The sequence below is a fragment of the Mytilus galloprovincialis genome, chromosome 6 (assembly GCF_965363235.1).
Source record: "Mytilus galloprovincialis chromosome 6, xbMytGall1.hap1.1, whole genome shotgun sequence".
In the NCBI taxonomy this organism is placed as follows: Eukaryota; Metazoa; Mollusca; class Bivalvia; order Mytilida; family Mytilidae; genus Mytilus; species Mytilus galloprovincialis.
Genome location: NC_134843.1, coordinates 15543603 through 15567121, shown reverse-complemented (window position 1 = coordinate 15567121; position 23519 = coordinate 15543603). Strand labels below are relative to the sequence as shown.

The 23519-nt window shown below is 32.4% G+C and overlaps 1 protein-coding gene across 1 annotated transcript in view; it reads left to right on the top strand.

The window, feature by feature from the left end:
• The window catches only part of LOC143078517 (fibrocystin-L-like), a 66268-nt gene that overhangs the window by 25268 nt on the left and 17481 nt on the right, over nt 1-23519 (top strand). Inside the window, exons 21-45 of the mRNA XM_076253379.1 lie at nt 182-342; nt 915-1005; nt 1747-1907; nt 2638-2869; nt 3231-3500; nt 3899-4023; nt 4387-4519; nt 5049-5256; nt 5501-5736; nt 6080-6259; nt 8212-8388; nt 8887-9188; nt 9636-10812; nt 11167-11316; nt 11731-11896; nt 12375-12534; nt 13123-13279; nt 14564-14643; nt 14996-15125; nt 15936-16092; nt 16646-16851; nt 17606-18836; nt 19643-19937; nt 20685-20856; nt 21637-21915. Coding sequence (XP_076109494.1) covers nt 182-342; nt 915-1005; nt 1747-1907; nt 2638-2869; nt 3231-3500; nt 3899-4023; nt 4387-4519; nt 5049-5256; nt 5501-5736; nt 6080-6259; nt 8212-8388; nt 8887-9188; nt 9636-10812; nt 11167-11316; nt 11731-11896; nt 12375-12534; nt 13123-13279; nt 14564-14643; nt 14996-15125; nt 15936-16092; nt 16646-16851; nt 17606-18836; nt 19643-19937; nt 20685-20856; nt 21637-21915 — 6636 coding nt within the window. The remainder of the gene's footprint in view (nt 1-181; nt 343-914; nt 1006-1746; nt 1908-2637; nt 2870-3230; nt 3501-3898; nt 4024-4386; nt 4520-5048; nt 5257-5500; nt 5737-6079; nt 6260-8211; nt 8389-8886; nt 9189-9635; nt 10813-11166; nt 11317-11730; nt 11897-12374; nt 12535-13122; nt 13280-14563; nt 14644-14995; nt 15126-15935; nt 16093-16645; nt 16852-17605; nt 18837-19642; nt 19938-20684; nt 20857-21636; nt 21916-23519) is intronic.

Below are 23519 nucleotides of genomic sequence, written 5' to 3'. Positions count from 1 at the left end.
ATAATTTACTTTTTTTCACTGAAAATATTTTAGCATTGAGCTCTGTTGTATAAGCCTAGTCCACACCAATTTTTATATTCGAAGACAATATATGGTTGCTCTGTACCTTTCTCATTATTTTCTACGAAATTAATTATATAAGTGTGATAAAAGTTTTCAAGGTGTTATTTTCTTATTTCAGGTGGTATGAATTACCAGAGATACAGAGCCGCCAAACCAGGAGGCTTTCCAATGAAGACTGTCAGTGTATCAAGTAGTGCAATGAATCAATATCAGGTTACCATGGAACCATTCGAATGTGGAAACAACTTTGATCTCTTTAAAATTGCTGAGACTCAAACTGTAAGTCTTTATGGTACACATAATTCTGAAATTCTAAAAGTTTATACTCATCTTTATTACAAAATTTCACCCATAGGGGGTCAAGCAACAACAATCAAAATACATTCAAACAAGAATACAACAAACCTACACTTAATTTAATACACAAATGTGTTGTGAAAAAAGTATTATATAGTACACCCGATTATTTATTTTACACCAGTGACCAAAAATGGTCAATGTATAATTCTTGAAAGTTTTTAATTGATTATTTGATGACGTTTCTTAATATCTTCTGGCAATTTAATTTTTTCTGAGACAATGACAATGAGATAGTGACAAGTTCTCAACTCTGATACAATAATTGTATGCTCTTAAATTAGAAATAAAAGTTTAATGCATATCAGGATAGAAAATAAAGATAAATTTCATCTAGAGGTAAGATTACTTAATTTTAAAAGACCATGTAAAGACGATTTAAGGAAAAGACATTTTGACCTTCACCTTGGTTTGCCATGTCTGTTTGAAATGAAAGTTAATCAGTATAAGAAAGGCTTTAAATTTATAATTGAAATATGTTTTTTACATTTCAGGGAAAGTTATCTGTTGCTGTTACACAAACATCCAAAGCCAATCCACCAATTACTGGTACCTTTACTGTAGCATACGAAGGATCTACCCTCAGTAGGTTTTTTACTTTACTCCTAAATATTTGTATGTAATTGTGAATTTTATTTTATATGCTGCTTGTTCTAAGGTACTACTCTCAGTAAGTTTTATTCTGAATTTCGAAGTATTTGTAGTTGTGAATTGTATGGCTGCTTATTGGTCTAAAGTTAATAAAAACATTGAATAAGTTTTGTAACAAACTTACGTGCCATGTGAGATATTACCATATTACTTAACATCTACCATTGGCATCATGACAAACTTACGTGCCATGTGAGATATTACCATATTACTTAACATCTATCATTGGCATCATGACAAACTTACGTGCCATGTGAGATATTACCATATTACTTAACATCTATCATTGGCATCATGACAAACTTACGTGCCATGTGAGATATTACCATTACTTAACATCTATCATTGGCATCATTTGTCTTTGTTATAAACTTATAATCGTCCTTAACATGCATGAAAAATTTGCCACTGGATGTCAATCAATCAATTTTATTAACTTTTTGAAAAATTTCTGAAAATTCTGAATTTTGAAATCAATAGATGGATTTCAACCAAACTTGAACTGATTGCACCTTAGGAATATAAAGTATGCTGTTTGTGTTTTTTTTTATCCTTCCAAAACAAACATGACCACTACGGCTTACAATAGAACGTAAGGGTAAATGCATTGATTATTATATTGGTAACCATAATAGAATCAAGTTAAATATATAATAACACTTTATGATTTTACAGGCATCCCAGTTGACTCTACAGAAGAACAATTGAAAGTCCTATTGGAATCTAAGTTTAAAGATACTATGGGACAGGTGGAAATTGTGCATCAAGGAGACTGTTCTAACTTTGCTTGGACTATTACCTTTTTAACAAACAGGGGAGACCAGTCTGAGATAACAGTATGTATAACCATTTCAAATCAGTCTTGATAATGTATATTCTTGCTTTTAATCTTTTCATTGACTGTGATATGAATTTATATTCTGGTGATTTTGAAGTCGAATTTACACATTTAACCATGTTAACAGCTAAGACTGGTCAATTGGATTTTCTTCTAAAAGTATGAAAATTTAATTAAAAGAAGCACATGAAGGTATATTTTTCATAACATATTTGAATCCATCTGATAAAAAAAAAATGAAAAAAAAAAATGTTTTTTTGCACTTTGGTTGGGTAGTTGTTTGTCTCTTTGATAAATTCCTCCTCTTCATTCTCAATTTATGCATCATATATGATATATACTGATTTTTTGCCCTTCTATAAATAAATAGACCTTAGCTTATAGTTAAAGATAACAAAAGAATATACTATGATATTCACTGTCTATAATAAATATATAGGTATGTCATTATATAGTATTATGAATAAACTACTGTAAATTCACAAATTATTGCGACGTTTTTATTATTGTGAAAAATGCGACAGGGCAAAAATCGCAAGAATTAAAAAAAAATTATATGAATAAAACAGGAATTTTCTCAATATCTTAAAGATATAAAAATCACATTTTAGTCTAAAATTACAAAATCACAATAATAAATTCCAGCAATCATTTCTGAATTTACAGTAGATGGAAGAAAATATAGATTACACTTTTGGACATTTTATATGATTTAATCTGTTTTACAGATTAGTGACCAGAGCAGCTTGAATGGAGCTAGTCCAAGTGCTAAAACAGAGACAGTAAGAAATGGAGGTCATATGTTAGACACCATTGGAGGAGATTATCTTAGGACACCCCACGCTAAACCTCAGGTAGAGGTTGGAATAAACAACATTCCCTCAAAATGTGCAGGAACTTGTGACTTTGAGTGGAAGTCTGACAGTACCCCCACATTTTCATGGGCATCCCCTGTTCAAGGTACATACTTAATTAGTAATGTTGAAACATTGTTGAATGCACTCATTTGATTGGCTGTCATTGTGGAAATAATAATTTTACTTTTTTAGCTGTGAAGACATTTGTTTCATTTTAAGCCCAATTTATTTCTTTAAATTACAATAATAATTAGGTATTTTATTTTTGACATTTATTTTATATAATATTTTGGAAACATATTGTTTAGTAAAGTGTTTTTCTTGTTATTAAGGTACACAAGCTTTTGGAACAGAATTGACTATTGTCTATAGTAAAGTCTTATTTGTTGTTTTTAAGGGACACAAGCTGTGGGAACAGAATTGACTATTGTGACTATAGTAAAGTCTTATTAATTGTTTTTAAGGTACACAAGCTTTGGGAACAGAATTGACCATTGATGGTACTGGCTTTAGTTTAACTCAGGCCGACAACACAGTGAACATAGGTGGTGTAGAGTGTACAGTCACAGCAGCAGCATCAACCTACTTGAAATGTAATGTTGGTAATGGACCAATGGGTCAGTTTCCTATACTCGTAAAAGTTGCAGGAAAGGGTCAAGCTTCAGGGTCAATACAGTTTACGTACACAGCAGAAATTACTGGAATTAGTGGACAAACATCAGGAAGTCTTGCAGGTATTATATTTGAATTATTGTCCATAATTTTGTACAAACAAATATGATTTAAAGAAATTGGATTAAATCTCAGGCAATATGGTTGTCAACACTATTTTTATGCCATAAAGTGTTATCCTGGTCTGTAAATCTGTGCATCCTTACAGTCACTGTCCTTATGTCCCGAAATTAGTTTCTGTTCTCTTACTTTAGTTTGCTTCAACCAAATGGTATGAAACTTATACACAATGCTTACAACTTTTATTTTTAGCTTATTGCCCCAAGACACAGATCAAGCTTGAATTTGGGTTGCCTCACTTATACCGTTCTATAGTTATACAAATGAAAAAACTGTTGAATAACTAAATGTTAGAATTATTAACTGAAGAGGTCTGACCGTTATGTTTAACGTTTTTCAGGAGGAACTGTTGTAACTGTGACTGGGTCAGGTTTTGCACCAGACGTGGACGTACAGTTTGATGGAGTGTCAGCTGTGGTACAGAGCAGTGAACCTGGAAAAGTTGTATGTCTCACACCCAAGGGGGTAAGTTCATTAAAAATGTAAATAGGTCTTCTTTTGAAGATATAAGAAGATGTGGTATGGGAGCCAGTAAAACAACTCTGCATCCAAGTCACAATTTTTAAAAAGTAAACAATTGAATGCCTTCAACATGGAATACTGCTCACATGGAAAAGCAAGCTTCATATCAATATTTGTTTGCTTAGATACTTTTGTTGCAAATCTAAATTTTAAAGAGAACCTTATAGGAAATGGTAAAATATGATAAAGGTGTAAGAACAGTTTTAAATACAATTAATCAGCCTGCATATTTACAATAAAAATCTGTTATGGTCTATTGGTCAGATCCAGAAGATTGCCTATTTATTAATGTTATTCTCATTGTAGTCCTCAGCAGCTAGTGTTGCTGTAACTGGTGTACAATATGGGAACACACTGACTTCACCGACACAATTCACATATGACGCTTCCAAGACTGCAACAATTTCAGCAATTAGCTCAAATGAGGCATCTGTGTTTGGTAAGATTTTTGTTTGTTTGTTTGATACAAAGACAGCAACCCAACAACAAAAATAACCAAGAAATATATAGAGGGCAACATAAGCTATAAATCATGAATAAATTTAACAGAAAAATCCATCCCACTTTTTAGTCTCAATCAGTAAATTGATAAAACCTTCATATATAAAGAGAACACTTTAATCATGTACAGGAACAAAACAATAACCCTGTGAAATTCTTATATTTAGGTCGAAATAGGGACGTTGAGTTTAAAGATATGTATCAACTGAAAATGACTAAAACATTATGACTAATTCTCCAACTACTAATATCTGTTGATACTCTGCCCTTTTAATGAAACACATTGAAACACATCACATATTTTAAAGTTTGTATGATTTAGGTCTCTGAACAATTGTGTGAAATTAGAATGTGTTAAACTATACATTCTGATGCTTCAATGAAGCATTATTTCTTTTTAAGATTTGATGACAATACATATTGCACACCACAAATGTTTAATCTTTCATTTATAATTTATAATTTAGGTGGCGAATCAATAACTATTAGTGGAAGTGGCTTTGGTGGAGCAGCTTCTAGTGCAGATGCTATTAAAGTCAATGGAAAGGCCACTACAATTACTTCATACAGCGCTTCCAGTGTGATTGTCACTCTACCAGCCAACGCCCCAGGAACATACAGTATTGATTTTAGTATTGGAGCTGATGGATATGCAGCAGTTGCAGCAAATGTTGTGTTAGTATTTTGAAAATACATCTTTGATATCAAACTGGTTTCACATATACAAAAAATTAAAGTATAATTATAAAAAAAGATCAGGGCACAACAAATTGAATTTAAGGACTAACATTAATGTTTGAAACTCCAAATATAAAAAAGCTTATAGCAAAATAGATTTTTTTTAACAAATAAGTAGATACAAATGGAAGTATACCTTCTAACAATGCAAGTAAACATGTATTGTTTATTTCTTTATTAGTGGAACAGTAACCTATCAGTTGACTGTGACAGATATCTACCCCACACAAGGTTCCCTGTATGGTGGAAGTCTTGTAACTGTGTTTGGAAAAGGATTCGGTACCAATGCCTCATTAGTTGATATTTCTTTCGGAGATTATAAATGTCAAATACAAGATATAGCCGATACTGAACTTACTTGTCTAACATCATCTACAGCTAAAACTCATGTGGTTACCAATCAAGGATCACATTCAAGTAAGTTATGTTCATGTTCTAGTAATGCCTTGTTTTTAAAAGTATTGAAGTCATAGAAAGGTCTATGATATAGATATAATTTTTAAGATTCATCATATAGAAAAATTATTTTTTGCTTTAAAAAAAATCTAGAAATTTGGCTAAACAATTTTAATTTAAAGAAAAGTGTTAATTATGACTCTAATTATTACAGGGTAAATTGATAATGAATAAAGACTATATAAAAATACATAGAGAAAAAATTGGATTCAAAATATTTTTCTAGTAACCAATATTTTTCTCATAAAATTAAGGTTCCCAATTCACTACAATTTACTGACTGTTTAATATTATTTACTTCCAGCTTATGGTGCTGGTTTTGCTTGGGATCCTCTGACCTTGACAGTTGAGGAAGGAGATACCATTAACTGGCAGTGGTCACTGAGTACTAATGGCTACATGTTAGGTGTATACCAATCAGATAATATAACTGCCACAGCAGACAAAACTGGAGGATTCTCTTCTGGAGATGCTACAGCTTCAGGTAGGAAATTATTATTTGTTATGAAGTCAATATTTTTTTAAAGACTATGATAAATGATATATTGAATTTGATTTAATGCTGTTACAATAACCTTATTGTTACAGCTTTCACAAACAAGGTACCCTGGTATATTAATAATATTAAAGAACAGGGTATCTCAAAGATAAGTTTACTTATAATTGTTTGTTATGGTGACTTGAGTAACACCGGTATCACTCAGATTACAATTCTACCTTGACAGGTAAGTTTGTACTTAGCCTATAAAATACTTATTTAGCCTTGAGAATTGAAAGGTCAGTTTATCCCATTCATACAATAGAAGTTTACCTATAAGGGTCAGAATGGGGTTTACAGAATAGAGAACACATGTAATAGCAACGAAAAATAGAGAATAGAGAAAATGAACAACAAAATAAGGAATAGAGAATAATTTAATGCGATGCAAAAGTATAAAGAATAACTGTGCAAAATAAAAAGGTAACTTAGGTAACTGAAATGCAATACTGATAAAATAATGATCAATGTACAGAATTGATAAATAATCTTGTAACAGAAAGACTAAATAGTAAAATCATTTTCATGAGAATTTTACAGAATGAGAGTTCTTTTTAAGACTATTAAAAGAAAAATGCCCTAAAAATTTAAAGAATACAGATATTAAAAAAACCCATGTAGGTCCTCATGTCATTTACATTGTCAAAATATAGGACACATCTAGTCAAACTGGTTTTAAACTAGACATCTAGTCAAACTGGTTTGGTATAACTGACTGTTTCTTGCCCTAGATGTCTATTTCACAGTGACCTTATGTGTTTGTGCTAAGAGTACATTGTACTGTCATATTAATTGATTTTCTGTTGGGACCTGACCTACATTGTTAACATGCAAAACAGTGGCTTGAAATTTCAACTGATATTAGTATGATAAATTAATATTTGGAATGTTATATCCTGGTTGATGATGTTTTTTAGGGACCAAGATGTTTTCTTTATTTTTGTTCACATTATGATTATTTTAACCTTCAATGTACATTTAAAGATCGAAAAAATTTCAGCTCTCATTTAAAATATTTTGCAACTAAATAATAATCTGTCAGATTTGGTGTAAACAAAAAATAAGACAGTGTAATTAATAACCTGCAAGCATAGTCTATTTCTATAAAGTCAAGCAGATAGTTTTTTTTATATCTGAAAAAAAAACTACCATGTAGAGAAATATGCAATTACAAGGCCGAAATAACCCCAAAAATTCAACATTAACAGATTTTTAACAATTAAATCAAGATGCATGAAGTTTTAAGTATTGGTCAGAATATAGGGTTCTTTTGTACTTTAACAATATCACAATAACAATAAAGTGACCTTAATTTTGGACAAGGTAAATGGCATGAAGCCAAATTTATCAATTTCTATTGTATGAATGGGATAAGCTGACCTTTCAATTCTCAAGGCTAAATAAGTATTTTATAGGGTAAATACAAACTTACCTGTCAAGGTAGAATTGTAATCTGAGTGATACCGGTGTTACTCAAGTCACCATAATTGCAAATTCATATCATTCTTCTTACTAGTAAATAATTTTTAGAACTTTCATAAATATAAAAACAATAAGTATCCAAATCTCATGGAAGTTTTGTCAGTTGTCTCAGAATTTTGGAATAAAATTACTGGTATTAGCCATAAAACTAAAAATTAGTAAAATTGAGTATGGAAATGGGGAATGTGTCAAAGAGACAACAACCCTGTCAAAGAGCAGAAAACAGCCAAAGGCCACCAATGGGACTGAAATTATAATGTACACATGGATGAAAAAAATGGTTTCTTTCCATGATGCAATGTCTGACCATTATTAATTTATTTCTAAGATAAATATTGTTTACCTCCTACTTTTGGGTTTATTCTACAGTTGTTCAGTCTATATGTTTTATATAATTTGTTGACATTTAATTACAGGATCTTACAAATACCATACGTACAGACCAACGTCCTTTACCTACTGGAGTGGTTTAGCTGATGGTATATCTATAAGTCTACATGGGCAAGTGGAGGTTACTGACAGGGTTGATTCTGTACAGAACTTAATGCTGAAAGGAAATGGATACGAGGCCACTTATGATACAACAAATAAAGGTATATTAGATTAAGTTGGAAAAAGCTTTTCTTGATGAAGCATCTTCATTGTCTTTGTACGAGGTTACCAATGATTCTTTTAAGCCTCCTTACATTTAAAGAAATATGAATATTTTTAAGGCTATCACGTCAACATTAAAAATCACAACTGTTGGATGCACTTGCATTGCATTTGAAAATATTACCAAGATGATTCTGAGTCCAAATTTTAAATGCTATTTCTTTGGATAATCAATTATTTCATGGTCTTCTGTTCATTCATACTGATTGATTTGGGAGCTAGGGCAGAAATTTCCAAAAAATCTTTAAAAAAAGTTTAATTCAAACTTTTTTTTTTAATTAATACAGAGAAAATTGGTAAACAATTATTTGTATAATACATATTCATCTTAGTTGCAGGTTTAAAAAGTCTGCCCTCCCCCAAATAGTTTGAAATTTAGCATTAAAATTGCCATCCTCTGTAATCAGAAGTATATTTAATGCATTCTCTTTTTAAAGGATCTACAACCCCATCAAACAACGGAGCCTGTCCTTGGGATACTACAGCTATATCTTCATGTAGTTCTTTGTCGGGAGATGCTGATAAGTTCAACTTCATGTACCAGTCTTGTATGACCGGTAAAGTGTCATCTATATCTAACAACCAGAGATCAGCAGCACACACCATTGATCTAGTCGGTACAGGCTTCAGTGCACAGTCCTGTCAAAACAAAATTAAATTGGGAGACTACCTCTGTGTTGTATCCTCAGCTTCAGATTCAAAGGCTACCTGTACAGTAGATCCACAAGGGAAAATGCAGGTAAGATAGACACAAAATTACAAGTATTTGTACAGTAGATCCACAAGGGAAAATGCAGGTAACATAAAGACAAAATTACAAGTTTAAAATAAAATTTCAATACATTGGCATGCAATATTACTAGAGGTATTTCATCTCGAATGAAATTAAAATTATATTTTTCATTTATTTTCCTCTTGTTTTTTTTTTTTTTTATCTATTTACTGTCTATTTACTGTAATAAGATTTCATAAAAGTTAAAGCATGAATTTAAATTTGCATGCAATATGAATGTGATTTTATCCTTAAATTCATTTCACATGATTCTTTTGTTGTAGGTTTTGGCAAGTGCAAGTTTAGATTCTATGTTTTGAATTGAAAATAAACTATATTTATTTAAGTGAAATATATAAGATAGCTTCTTAGTGTTTTAACCATATCATGTGATGATTTGTTTTGTCATTTTAGATTGGAAATGTAGAACATTTTGACGTGTCATCATTCAATCGTGGACAATTTTTACTAGAGTTACCAACAGATGCTAAGAGATCATTCCTATTGCTGCCTCATGTATCTTTCATGTCACCAGAGTCTGGATCAGTGGAAGGTGGTCAAGTGGTTACAATATCTGGTGGAGGGTTTATTGCTGGAGAAACAACCGTCATGATTGGAACATATGACTGTCCCGTCATCTCTGTCGATTATTCTACGATAACCTGTACCCTACCAAGAGCAGGCAGAGAAGGATTCAAGAATGCCAAGGTCACAGTCACTGCTAGTGATGGACAAAAAGCAGATGCTGTCTGCTCTTCCACTAGCTCATCCTTATGTTCATACCAGTACAAATCTGACCAAACACCAACTGTCACTGGTGTCAGCCCAGATACTATATCAGGATCAACAACATTGACAGTCAGCGGTACAAACTTTGGAACAGATACCTCTGCTATCAGTGTTACAATTGGTGGAGAGGTATGTAGTGTATCAGCAGCCACTGATACCAGTTTAACATGTACAGTACCATCAGCCCCAGTAGGGGACCAGTCAGTCAATGTCAATGTCGCTTCTTTAGGAAAAGCATCAACAACAGTTGTTGTAACAAGTTCTCCTATCCTGACATCCATTTCCCCATCTTCAGGCAGTACTGAAGGCAAAACAGTCGTCGTTGTTTCAGGAAATGGTTTCGTTGTAAATAAAACCGAAGTCATCATTGATGGAAACCAATGTGAAATTGTAGCTGTAATGTTAACTTCAATAGAATGTTTAACACCTGCTGGCACAGATGGTGCCAAAACTGTCACTGTGATATCCAATGGTGTGACTTATACACAAACATTGACCTTTACATATGGTTTGGCCATGACCCCATCTGTCACAAGCATCTCACCATCATCAGGACAATCTGGAGATACTGTCACGATCACAGGAACTAAATTCGACACTGTTACCGGAAATAATGTTGTCAAAGTAGGGGGAGCCACTTGTGCTGTATCTTCTGCAACCAGCACATCTGTTATGTGTACCTTGGGAGTTCAATCTCCAGGACAATATGATGTTATGGTCAATGTTAATCCAATGGGAAGAGCTGGTTCATCTGTTCAATTTACATATGCTATGTCAGTTTCATCAGTCAACCCTACAACAGGTAGAGTATAGTTTACGATTACAATGTTTTTGGAGTCAAATCACTATAGTGTAATGCAAAATAATCTAATCAGAACATTATTCTGATAAATGTTGAGTTGTTAAAGCTTTAGCCAAATCAATATGATATTACAAAGCTTACAATTTTTAAAGATTTTTTTAATATAAAAAAAGAAGATGTGGTATGATCGCCAATGAGACAACTCTCCACAAGAGACCAAAATTAAGATTAGTGAAATTAAATTACAGCTGGAAATTACCTATTGCTTAAAAATATTGTTTGTTTTCTTTGTTCTCATAACACAAATAAAAGAAAAAGTAGTGGCATTCTTATAACTAATTTATGTAATTTCAGGAAGTCTTGGTGGAGGACAAGTAATTACCATTGCTGGTTTAGGATTTGATCCTCAAACTTCTAAAGTACTTATCTGTGGCCAGGAATGTACTGTTGATAAAGCAGCTAGTACAAGTACCAATCTTGTGTGTTCAACTCCTGCTTCTACAGGTAAATGAAAACAAGTTTGTCTTCTACTCCCCAACAAGCTTCTATACAGGTAAATGAAGATTAGGAGCAGAACCTCAATGAGTACCCAACATTGAACTGTGATGTAACCAGTTATTTGACACAAGAGTTCGCAAGCGATAGAAGCAGGATACCAGGAGAATAAAAATGTTTATCTTGTTATCTGTATACCTGCATTAGTATAGTATAACTTAGAACAATGATGACAATAAGAAAAGTTAAACTTAAAAAAAACAGAAATTGTGAATTTTGGAAGTCACAATGTTTTAAATATTTACAGTGATATCTATGTGCTAAAGAAGATCAAGTAAATGTATTGTATGATCACTACTATTTAAGATAAATGAAAATCCACTCCTGTGCAGCTACAGCAATTGCATTGATTTTGTATTTCAGGAACTGTAACTGCAAGCTGTGCTGTAGAAGTCATGGATAATGGACAAGCAGCCACATCAACCTATCAGTATGATTCAGCAGCCTCACCATCCATTACTTCAGTGTCTCCATCTATTGGTGGAACATCAGGGGGAACAACTCTTACAATTGAAGGAACTGGCTTTGGGTAGGTAGAATGGGCTTGTTGAAATGAGACATATATTACTAACTATTTATAGAGCATGGTGGCTATCAGGGGGGACAACTATGACTTTTACCATTACATTAAGTTGATTTTGATTGGTTAACTTATATATACCTCCTATTGTTGGAATAACATCAGGGGCAACAACTCTTACCAGAACAGAAGCTTTTGGTAGGTAATGTCAGGAGTCAATTTCACAAAAGTACTTAGGACTAAGATTTATCATAAGTCATAATACTGATTGTTCATGACTTATGATTGATCATAAATGAAAGTTTTTGTTTGAAACCAATTCCAGTATTATAATGCAAAACTTCTTACAATATATTCACATCACAAGCCAAAGAACACTTTTTTCTCTCTAGGTCAGAACTTATTTTAGTAGTTTGGATAGGGTTATAAATATGAGAAAACTGGAATCTGATTGAAAATTTAAGTATGAATTGAAATTGAATTTCAGAAGTTCTACATCAGATGTAACAGTCAATATTGGTGGAGTTGCTTGTGTTGTACAAACTGTTGCAGATTCAAAGGTTGTCTGCGTAACAGGGGCAAGAAATTCTGGATCTACTGATGCTCAAGTTGAACTACAGATCAATGGTGGAGGAAATGCAAGACAGGTATATTTATTTTATTAACATGCTCAAGTTTAACTATATGTTAGGGACAAGAAATTGCATGAAAGGTAATAGAAAAACAAAGGATAAGGGGTATCCATCCATAATACTAAATCAGTAAATACACAATATGACTCTGCCACAAAACGTACAAAAAACAAAGAAACAGCACTTTTATTGCTGTTCTTAATCTCAAAATCACAGTGAACACTGAGCCAAAAAATAACTCCCAGCTCACTACCCCTAAATCTGTTTGTGTTTGTTCAGATGCTGCATTGAAAATAAGATCACAGTTTTAAAAGGTTGTCTACAAACTTGAAATATATCTGAAACTTTTTGATATGACTCTTCAGTAATTTCCTGTCATGTATTCAAGTTTATACATTATTGTTATACCGTTATATGAAGTTAATCTTATGTCATGTTATACATTATTGTTATACCGTTATATGAAGTTAATCTTGTGTCATCAGTCATATTATCCAAAAATATCAATATTTTCTATTTGACAAATACAAAGTTGACAAATTATAAACTCAAACACCAGTGATTTTTACATATCCGTGAGTAACAGGTAGAATTCTTTTATAGGTTGAAGCAGCCTTTAGCTATGTTTGGGCATGGTCATCTACAAACTCCTGGGGTGGAAAGAATCCTCCTGCAGAAGGAGAAATAGTTGTTATTCCAGCTGGAATGACAATTTTACTGGATCAAACCACACCTAAATTAAAGACACTAGTGTTACAAGGTTAGTACTGGGAACTTTGATCTGTGACAAATGATCTTTTTACTGGATCAAACCACACCTAAAATAAAGACACTAGTGTTACAAGGTTAGTACTGGGAACTTTGATCTGTGACAAATGATCTTTTTACTGGATCAAACCACACCTAAAATAAAGACACTAGTGTTACAAGGTTAGTACTGGGAACTTTGATCTGTGACAAATGATCTTTTTACTGGATCAAACCACACCTAAAATAAAGACACTAGTGTTACAAGGTTAGTACTGGGAACTTTGATCTGTGACAAATGATCTTTTTACTGGATCAAACCACACCTAAAATAAAGACACTAGTGTTACAAGGTTAGTACTGGGAACTTTGATCTGTGACAAATGATCTTTTTACTGGATCAAACCACACCTAAAATAAAGACACTAGTGTTACAAGGTTAGTACTGGGAACTTTGATCTGTGACAAATGATCTTTTTACTGGATCAAACCACACCTAAAATAAAGACACTAGTGTTACAAGGTTAGTACTGGGAACTTTGATCTGTGACAAATGATCTTTTTACTGGATCAAACCACACCTAAAATAAAGACACTAGTGTTACAAGGTTAGTACTGGGAACTTTGATCTGTGACAAATGATCTTTTTACTGGATCAAACCACACCTAAAATAAAGACACTAGTGTTACAAGGTTAGTACTGGGAACTTTGATCTGTGACAAATGATCTTTTTACTGGATCAAACCACACCTAAAATAAAGACACTAGTGTTACAAGGTTAGTACTGGGAACTTTGATCTGTGACAAATGATCTTTTAACCAATTAACATTTTATCTAACAAGCAAAATATTTTATATGTTTGTTCTGATATTAAACATAGAAAAAGAAAAGAAATCTAAATATTTCAAGATTCTTTTCTCCTTCCATTAACTCTATGATTTTTAGAAATAGGATTTTTAACTTTTGAGAACTATAAATTTTAATAGAGTTTCTTAGTTGTATTTTTAAGACGAGATATTTTTTGGCTCTCTGTATGCTATAAATACAGACGAAAAAGTTATTTTTGAGGTAGCCATGATTTTATTTCATTATCTGTTTTATATAACAGACACAGCTTGTATTAATAAAGAACTTTATGTTGTCAGATAAAAAAATCATGCAAAATGTAAGCCAATCAAATCTGACTACCATAACATTGGGTTTGTAATAAAGTTGATATTTTCAGCTAATGTACATATACTGTATATGCACCATTACTATTATTTGTATAATCACATGCAATATTTAAATTACAGGAGGAAAATTGATATTTGATGAAAAAGATATTGAATTGAATTCCGAATATATATTAATCACCAATGGTGGAGCTCTCCAGGTCAGTAAACATTTATACAGTAATTTAGAACATTGCATATATATAAAAAGAAGATGTGGTATGGTTGCCAATGAGAAAACTCTCCACAGAATGCCAGTGTTCATATCCTTTTTTCCTGTCAATGTAAAAGATGAAAGATTGCATATATCAAATTCTTTGATGAATTGTAGATTGATGCAGTTGTCAAATGCCAAATGTCAAAAGAAGGAACAATTTTGGTTAATTTTGTAAATATGAAAAAAACATTTTTTTTAACAAATGAACTTTTGGTCTTGAAGATATCTATCTTTCTTTCTTTTTTCTGATGGTGTTTTGCTATTTTAGATTAAAAAAATCACATTATAACTTTCAGGTTGGAACAGAAGATAAACCCTTTCAGAGTAATGCTATAATTAGACTTCATGGAGCTTTTAGGAGTCAGGAACTTCCTATATATGGAAGCAAAGTTCTGGCAGTTAGAGAGGGAACACTGGATCTCCATGGTGAGTTCAAAATTTATATGGTGACTTAAACCAATAGTATTTTTTGTTTTGGAAATATTTTTTTTTTCCACAATACATAATTTATAAAGTTATACTACACCATATCACTATTTGTCCACCATACTTTGACGTCACAAAGGAAAATCATTGCTATAGGACATCAATAGTTCATGTGTTAGAAATTCTCAACTCAAATGTCTGAATTCTTATGCAGCAAAAAGTAAAATGGAAAATGGAAATGGGGAATGTGTCAGAGACAACAACCCAACCAAAGAGCAAAAAACACTACAAAATGGTTCGCACATTTTTTAAGGCATTATTTTTTATTCTGAGCTTTTGTTTTTCTTCCCCCGGCTTTATAATAGTAAGCGTATACTGATTTACCTCTGTCTGTCCATCTGTCAGTCAGTCCGTCTGTCAATCAGTGGGTCAGTTCACCCAAAGAATACTTTTCTTTGCATCTTTCTCAGGAACTACATTCAAGGATTTCAGGGTTTATATGAGTCAGTTTTACCGTGTGATGCGTTCTGAGATTCATCACTCAACAAGTTTCTGTTTACATTATACTTTCATCGATACTTTAAGTGGCAGGGGTATCATTAGTGAGCAGTCACTCTCAAATTCACTTGTTTTTTCTTAGGTATTCCAACACCTGTTACTTGGACAGTTAGGGTGGGGGTATCATTTAGTGAGCAGATATCTCAAATTCACTTGCTTTTTCGTAGGTATTCCAACACCAGTTACTTGGACAGTTAGAGTGAGGGTATCATTTAGTGAGCAGATATCTCAGATTCACTTGTTTTCTTTCAGGTATACCAACACCAGTTACTTGGACACATCTTGCCCAGACAGCCAATGCTGGAGACACAACAATAACCATAATGGCAGCTGTTAACTGGCCTGTAGGAAGTCAAATTGTCTTACCAACAACTGGACACAGACACTCACAGAGCCAATCTGAAACAAAGTAAGATATAGTTATTTTATATATTTACGTGGTGTATTTATATTCACAAATTTCAGGGTAGGTATTATATTGCGAAAATAAATTCACACTAATTTAAATCTAACCATGCAACTTACTATTCATCTATGCATTTAAACTTGAACTTACACCAATGACATTACATGTTTAAATTCTTGCTAAAATAATTAACCAACGGCTATTTACACATTGAAATCACTGTTTAATTTAAAGTATAGTAAAAATTGAAAAGAATATTTTCATATTCAAATTCAAAACATTGTTGTTTTTTTTTATGCATGAATATTTTAACAATGTTGATCACCATACAGTGACCTATAGTTGTGTCTACTTCATTAGGTCTAATATTTTAACAATGTTGATCACCATACAGTGACCAATAGTTGTGTCTACTTCATTAGGTCTAATATTTTAACAATGTTGATCACCATACAGTGACCTATAGTTGTGTCTACTTCATTAGGTCTTAGGTGGATAGTTACATAATTTCCATAATTGAAATAACTGAAAACCAATGTTTTTGTTTCTATTATAGAACCATTACTGCTATTTCTGGACAAACCTTGACCTTAGATTCAGCCCTAGCCCACAAACATGTGGCCGAAAGTGAAACGTTTGGTAGTACTACTGTAGAACTACGTGGTGAAGTGGGTCTTCTGTCACATAATGTTAAATTTCAAGGGTCAAGTGATGTCCAGTTTGAGGTTGATATTAAAGCATGCCCAGATGGATTCAACACAGGTAAGATATAATTCTGATAATATGAGCAACATGACGGGTGCCACATGTGGAGCAGGATCTGCTTAAATATCCAGAGCACCTGAGATCACCCAAGTTTTTTGTGAGGTTCCTGTTGCTTAGTCTTTAGTTTTCTATGTTATGTCTTGCATACTATTATATGTCTGTTTGTCTTTTTCTTTTTTGGCCATGGCATTGTCAGGTTTTTTTCCCGATCTTTGAGTTTGGCTGTCCCTCTGGTATCTTTAGCCCCTCTTTTACAACATTTGATTCAGAATTGTTAGAGAGGAAGTAAGAGCAACAGTTCATATATACTAAAATAACAATATTCTGCCAAAAGGGGAATCCTTTGCTTCTTCGGAAACCCCTGCATCTGCCCCTGATCTGAATAAATTAAAGAGTTTTTTATTTGTGGATGACAATTTTTTGGGTGGTTTACTTATAACTGATTTGTACATGGAGTTATTAAAACAATATATATATATATATATATATATAATATAAAATGAATTTATCATATTCAGAATCTTTGTAAATGTATAATTGTAATTGTTTTGATTCTTGTAATGAAATAAGAGTCATGTTTGAGTTTATGTTTGACTGCTTCATTCCTCCATTTGCATTAAAATATAAATAGAACATTACTTTCAACCCTTTTAACGACTAGTAAATTTGTGAATGTACTTTAAAGTTGAAATGGGTTTTGCAAACCGTATATATCTCCTCTGTATATTTTTATACTTTTTTTCGTCTTTAGGTGAATTTGCAACACAGACCTGTTTCCAGGGGAGAATGGGGGATGAGCAAGGAACTGACCAGTTTGGTGGCCATATAATGATCAATCCAGCGGAAAAAAACAAAGATTTGGCTGTAGCTAGAATATCTCACATTGAAGTCTCCCATGCTGGTCAAGCTTTCAGACTTGGACGTTATCCAATTCACTTCCATCTTCTTGGCATAACAACAAAATCATACGTCAGCGGCTGTGGTATACATGACACGTTTAATCGTGCTGTAAATGTGCACGGCACACACGGTCTAGTCGTAGAGCGCACTGTGATTTATAACATCATGGGTGGAGCATTTTTCTTAGAAGATGGCGTTGAGACAGGTAACACATTCCAGTATAACCTTGCAGTGAAGGTCATTGCAAGTACAAGTCTTCTAAACGATGACATCACTCCCGCTGCCTACTGGGTAACCAATCCTAACAATACAGTTCAACACAATACTGCCGCTGGAGGAACACATTTTGGTTTCTGGTATAGAATGCATGACCACCCTGATGGACCTTCATTTGATCCCAACGTCTGTCCCAAACATGTGCCACTTGGTGTTTTCCAAAATAACACAGTTCATTCTCAAGGATGGTTTGGAATATGGATTTTCCATGATTATTTCCCAAGGGTGGATGGCTCATGCTCATCATCTTCAGCAATGACAGTGGCAGTCTTTAATACTCTTACTGTTTGGAACTGTGAAAAAGGTGCAGAATTTGTTAATATTGGCGCTGCTCAGATGGTTGGTTTTGTATCAGTACATAATGAGAAAGCTGGTTATGAAGGCAAGACATTAGTTGAAACCCCCCAGTTTGATGAGACTAATGGTCATGCTATCAAAGATTCAGTCATTGTTGGTAGAAGCCAGTATCTTGATAAACAGCCTGATTGGTCAGGCACAGGTTGTACAGTTGGAGGAATTGTTCTGCCTTATGGGAATGGATTGATTGTTTCTGGTGTGTCATTTTATAATTTTGATCAAAATTCATGCCAAGCCTTTACCTATACTAAAATTGATGGAACATGTTCTTTGTACTGTGGAGGTTTTACATATCATTTCAAAAATATAGCATATGACGCTGCTTCCAGTAGTCACAGAGTACGATTTGATTGGCTACATGAAGGAGTGATGGTTGATTTGGACGGGACATTCTCTGGACAGGCAGCAGGCAGTTCAATTGTACCAACCATGACACATTTGCCATCAAGGTAAGGGGTGTGATAATTCAATGCCAGGAAATAGCTGGTCGAAAAAATATTTTGTAGTACCGTAAATTCACAAATTATTGCGAGAGATTTTTTCTAAATGAATTAAATTGCAAGATTGATTTTTGCGATTTAAAGAAAATCTCCATACATATATATCAAAATGTGAGTTCTTATAATTGCAATACTCACCCAGTTGCATTATTAGCATTTATAAAATCCTCGCAATTATTTCTGAATTTACAGTATAACAGTTAGTGTTGGTTTCTTTGTACCGGACATATTTTAATCAGGATAATTCGTAATTATAACAAAATAAAAAAAGAGGTATATATTCTCACAAATGAAGCTCATTCCATTTATAACATGTAGTCTTTGAATTATTTTGTCCTTTTGATATATACATGTTGACGAATTAGCACTTCCATTACATTTTGAAAAAAGACTTGATACATTCTTTTATTGTTAGGTTTATTAACCTGTAATTTGTAAAACACTCAGTCAAGTTCTGATGAAGAAAAAATTATTCTCCAAAGTGTCAGTCTATTCTTATAGCAGTTATTGCCCTTTAACAATGAAAAAAATAATTAGTTGATACTTATTCTTGAAAACAATAATGTAGAGACAGTAACTACACAACAAAGGCAATTAACAAATCATTTAATTGATAGAAATTTGATATGGAGAAAACTGATAAGGGAAGGGCTATGACATTACTGCAGAAATTATAAAAATAGTTAAGTTAAGAGTTTTGTCTTTGCAAGAATGCATATTGGTAGAACTGAAGACAAGTGTTATTTCCATTTCAGTTGTTCATCTATATCCAATGGATTTACAATGGCTTTACCAGCCAGTAGTTGTCCCCCAGGAGTTAAATTCCATAGGATGTCTTTCAATGGTATTTCCCCAGCATCATTAGAGGGTAAAGATGTGATGATCACAAACCAGTATGGTACACAGAGAGGATACTATAAGGACAAGCGTATAACTCACAAAGATGGATGGGTCTTCCTTCTCATTGGAGGTGAAACTCATAAAGTTGCATTTGAAAATGCTGCCCATGTTACGAACATCAGTTATACAGGAGTTTTCTATGAGTTTAATGTAAGTTAATTCTTATATTGTTTTCTAACTTTTATATTAGTTGTGGGTCTTTAAATTCATGACTTGAATAATTTCACCACAGCAGTAATATAGGGCCTTCTTTCATGGTACTTAAGAATCTACTTAAGGTTAGGTTTACAATACAAGGTAAAATATTTTGCTCCATAACACCAATTTTTATATTCACATAAGACTTAAAAAGCTCATAAAAGTTCACTTACCAAAATTTTTCACAGATTCTTTTCTTTAAAAATTAGACCCAAATAATTCAAATGTAAGGATAAAATCTAAATCATCTCTTTTCAGCCATTTAAAAAAAAATCTTAAAATATTTTTAGCTTATTTTGTTACCTTAAGTAGTTATATAATGCTCTTCCATCTTTTAGTATCAATTTTAAACCTTGATTTTTATAAAATGATTTCATGTTTTGCAAATCTCTGCATACAAAGCCTACAGAAATTTTGTTTTTCATTGAACATTTGTATTCTTAGTTCACCTGTACCAACGAAACCCATGAAAATTGATATCCAACGAATAATAATGAATCCACAGTATTGGGATTTAATTTGAATAACAATTATACTTGATTTAGTGAAGGCAAGCTGTATAAAGTTATATGCAAAAGTAATGTTGTGTTATGGTAACATTAATATTGACAGGAAAATAAAAAAACATATAAAAACTAGATTTGATTTATACAGAATTTAGGAAGAAATTTTCATTGTTTAAATGGGTTTTTTTTTCAGGATGCCAGTGATTATGTAGAAGTTTGTCACTTATTAGACCAAAAACCAGACAAATTTTATTGGCAAGGTTCTGCTGCTGGACAAAATATGTCAACATCAGCATTAGATTTAAGTAGAAATAAGCATGGAGATTGGTACTTTGACAATACAACCAACCATTTTTGCTTTATGGGTAAGTATTCATTTTAGATGTATGATGATGATATGTTGATGAGTATTTTATACTGTAAACCTACTTATTTTCCTGGATACTTTATTTCCCGTTAAATTTCCTTTTCATTCCATTTCACAACGATTTAATTTCATGATCTTCAAATTTACTTGATTTAGTTTAATAAGGAAAGATCCCAAGTTTTATATATCCTCGAAGATTTATATTCGTGTTATTTTTCTACTCGCATAAAATCGTGAAAATTAGTTGTTTTAGTAGTATGAAGATGAATAAAGCCCCTTCTTGCTCCTCTGGCAAAGCCCCTTCTTGCTCCTCTGGCTTATCAAATAGAGACTTCTATTGGCTGATATTCAAGATTGACTTTTGTTTTGTTCAAACTCATTATTTAATGATGTACTGAAAATTCAGAATTTATTGTGAGGTTTTTATTATTGCGATAAATGCGACAGAGTTGTAAACGCAATAATTTAAACTCGCATTTTGAAATATTTTATTTTATATGAACTAAACAGAATGTTTCTCAAAATCGTAAAATTGAGTCTAATTTGACAAAATAGCAACAATAAATGCATGCAATAATTTCTGAATTAACAGTATATAATCCATTGTATATCAACAGACCTATTACTTATTTTGATTTAAGATTTCAGGCTTCCAACATTTTTTATTAAGTAAGATGTTCTCCAAGCCCATTATTTGGATGGTAAAATCCATTGATGTAACTATATTTGAATTTCTTTTTCAATTCATTTGCAATATTCTTACATTTTATTATGTTAGTTGCTGGAAAATTACAAAGAAAAAGATCATCACCAAGCCCATCGGTCAACTCAGTAGACAGACCAATGAATGTAGACTCATTCAAATGTTACTTTAAAGACTGTATTGCTCCACCGGATCCTGATACCATTCCACCGACATGTACAAGACCGTCAGATGCCCAAGTATGGTCCGACACCGCCATATGGGATGTGGATGCTGATGGATATGTCAGTAATGTTGGTAGCGGTACTCATGGACTACCAAAGGCTGGAGATATGAAATTGAAAATCAAAAAAGGTAAACCATACTAATGTAATTGACATAAATTTTTCTGGTTTATGTTTTCATATTCAAATTCCTATGGAGACATTAATTATGTACATTTTTCAGTCCAGTATAAATTAGGAGATCTATACAGCGAGTAGGATTTTTTTTTTCAAATTAAGACTGAAAATCATTTGGACCAAAAGTCTTGCTCAAAATGTTAGATCTTGAATTGCAGCCATTTCATAGTTTCTATTAAACAGATATATGGATTAGTACCAAATTTCATAATTTACAGATACATTGGTTGGTGGTGATAGATCTATTCTCATTTTATAACCAAAGATTCTATTTAACAGATACATTGGTTGGTGGTGATAGATCTATTCTCATTTTATAACCAAAGATTCTATTTAACAGATACATTGGTTGGTGGTGATACATCTATTCTCATTTTATAACCAAAGATTCTATTTAACAGATACATTGGTTGGTGGTGATAGATCTATTCTCATTTTATAACCAAAGATTCTATTTAACAGATACATTGGTTGGTGGTGATAGATCTATTCTCATTTTATAACCAAAGATTCTATTTAACAGATACATTGGTTGGTGGTGATACATCTATTCTCATTTTATAACCAAAGATTCTATTTAACAGATACATTGGTTGGTGGTGATAGATCTATTCTCATTTTATAACCAAAGATTCTATTTAACAGATACATTGGTTGGTGGTGATACATCTATTCTCATTTTATAACCAAAGATTCTATTTAACAGATACATTGGTTGGTGGTGATACATCTATTCTCATTTTATAACCAAAGATTCTATTTAACAGATACATTGGTTGGTGGTGATAGATCTATTCTCATTTTATAACCAAAGATTCTATTTAACAGATACATTGGTTGGTGGTGATAGATCTATTCTCATTTTATAACCAAAGATTCTATTTAACAGATACATTGGTTGGTGGTGATAGATCTATTCTCATTTTATAACCAAAGATTCTATTTAACAGATACATTGGTTGGTGGTGATACATCTATTCTCATTTTATAACCAAAGATTCTATTTAACAGATACATTGGTTGGTGGTGATAGATCTATTCTCATTTTATAACCAAAGATTCTATTTAACAGATACATTGGTTGGTGGTGATAGATCTATTCTCATTTTATAACCAAAGATTCTATTTAACAGATACATTGGTTGGTGGTGATACATCTATTCTCATTTTATAACCAAAGATTCTATTTAACAGATACATTGGTTGGTGGTGATAGATCTATTCTCATTTTATAACCAAAGATTCTATTTAACAGATACATTGGTTGGTGGTGATACATCTATTCTCATTTTATAACCAAAGATTCTATTTAACAGATACATTGGTTGGTGGTGATACATCTATTCTCATTTTATAACCAAAGATTCTATTTAACAGATACATTGGTTGGTGGTGATAGATCTATTCTCATTTTATAACCAAAGATTCTATTTAACAGATACATTGGTTGGTGGTGATACATCTATTCTCATTTTATAACCAAAGATTCTATTTAACAGATACATTGGTTGGTGGTGATACATCTATTCTCATTTTATAACCAAAGATTCTATTTAA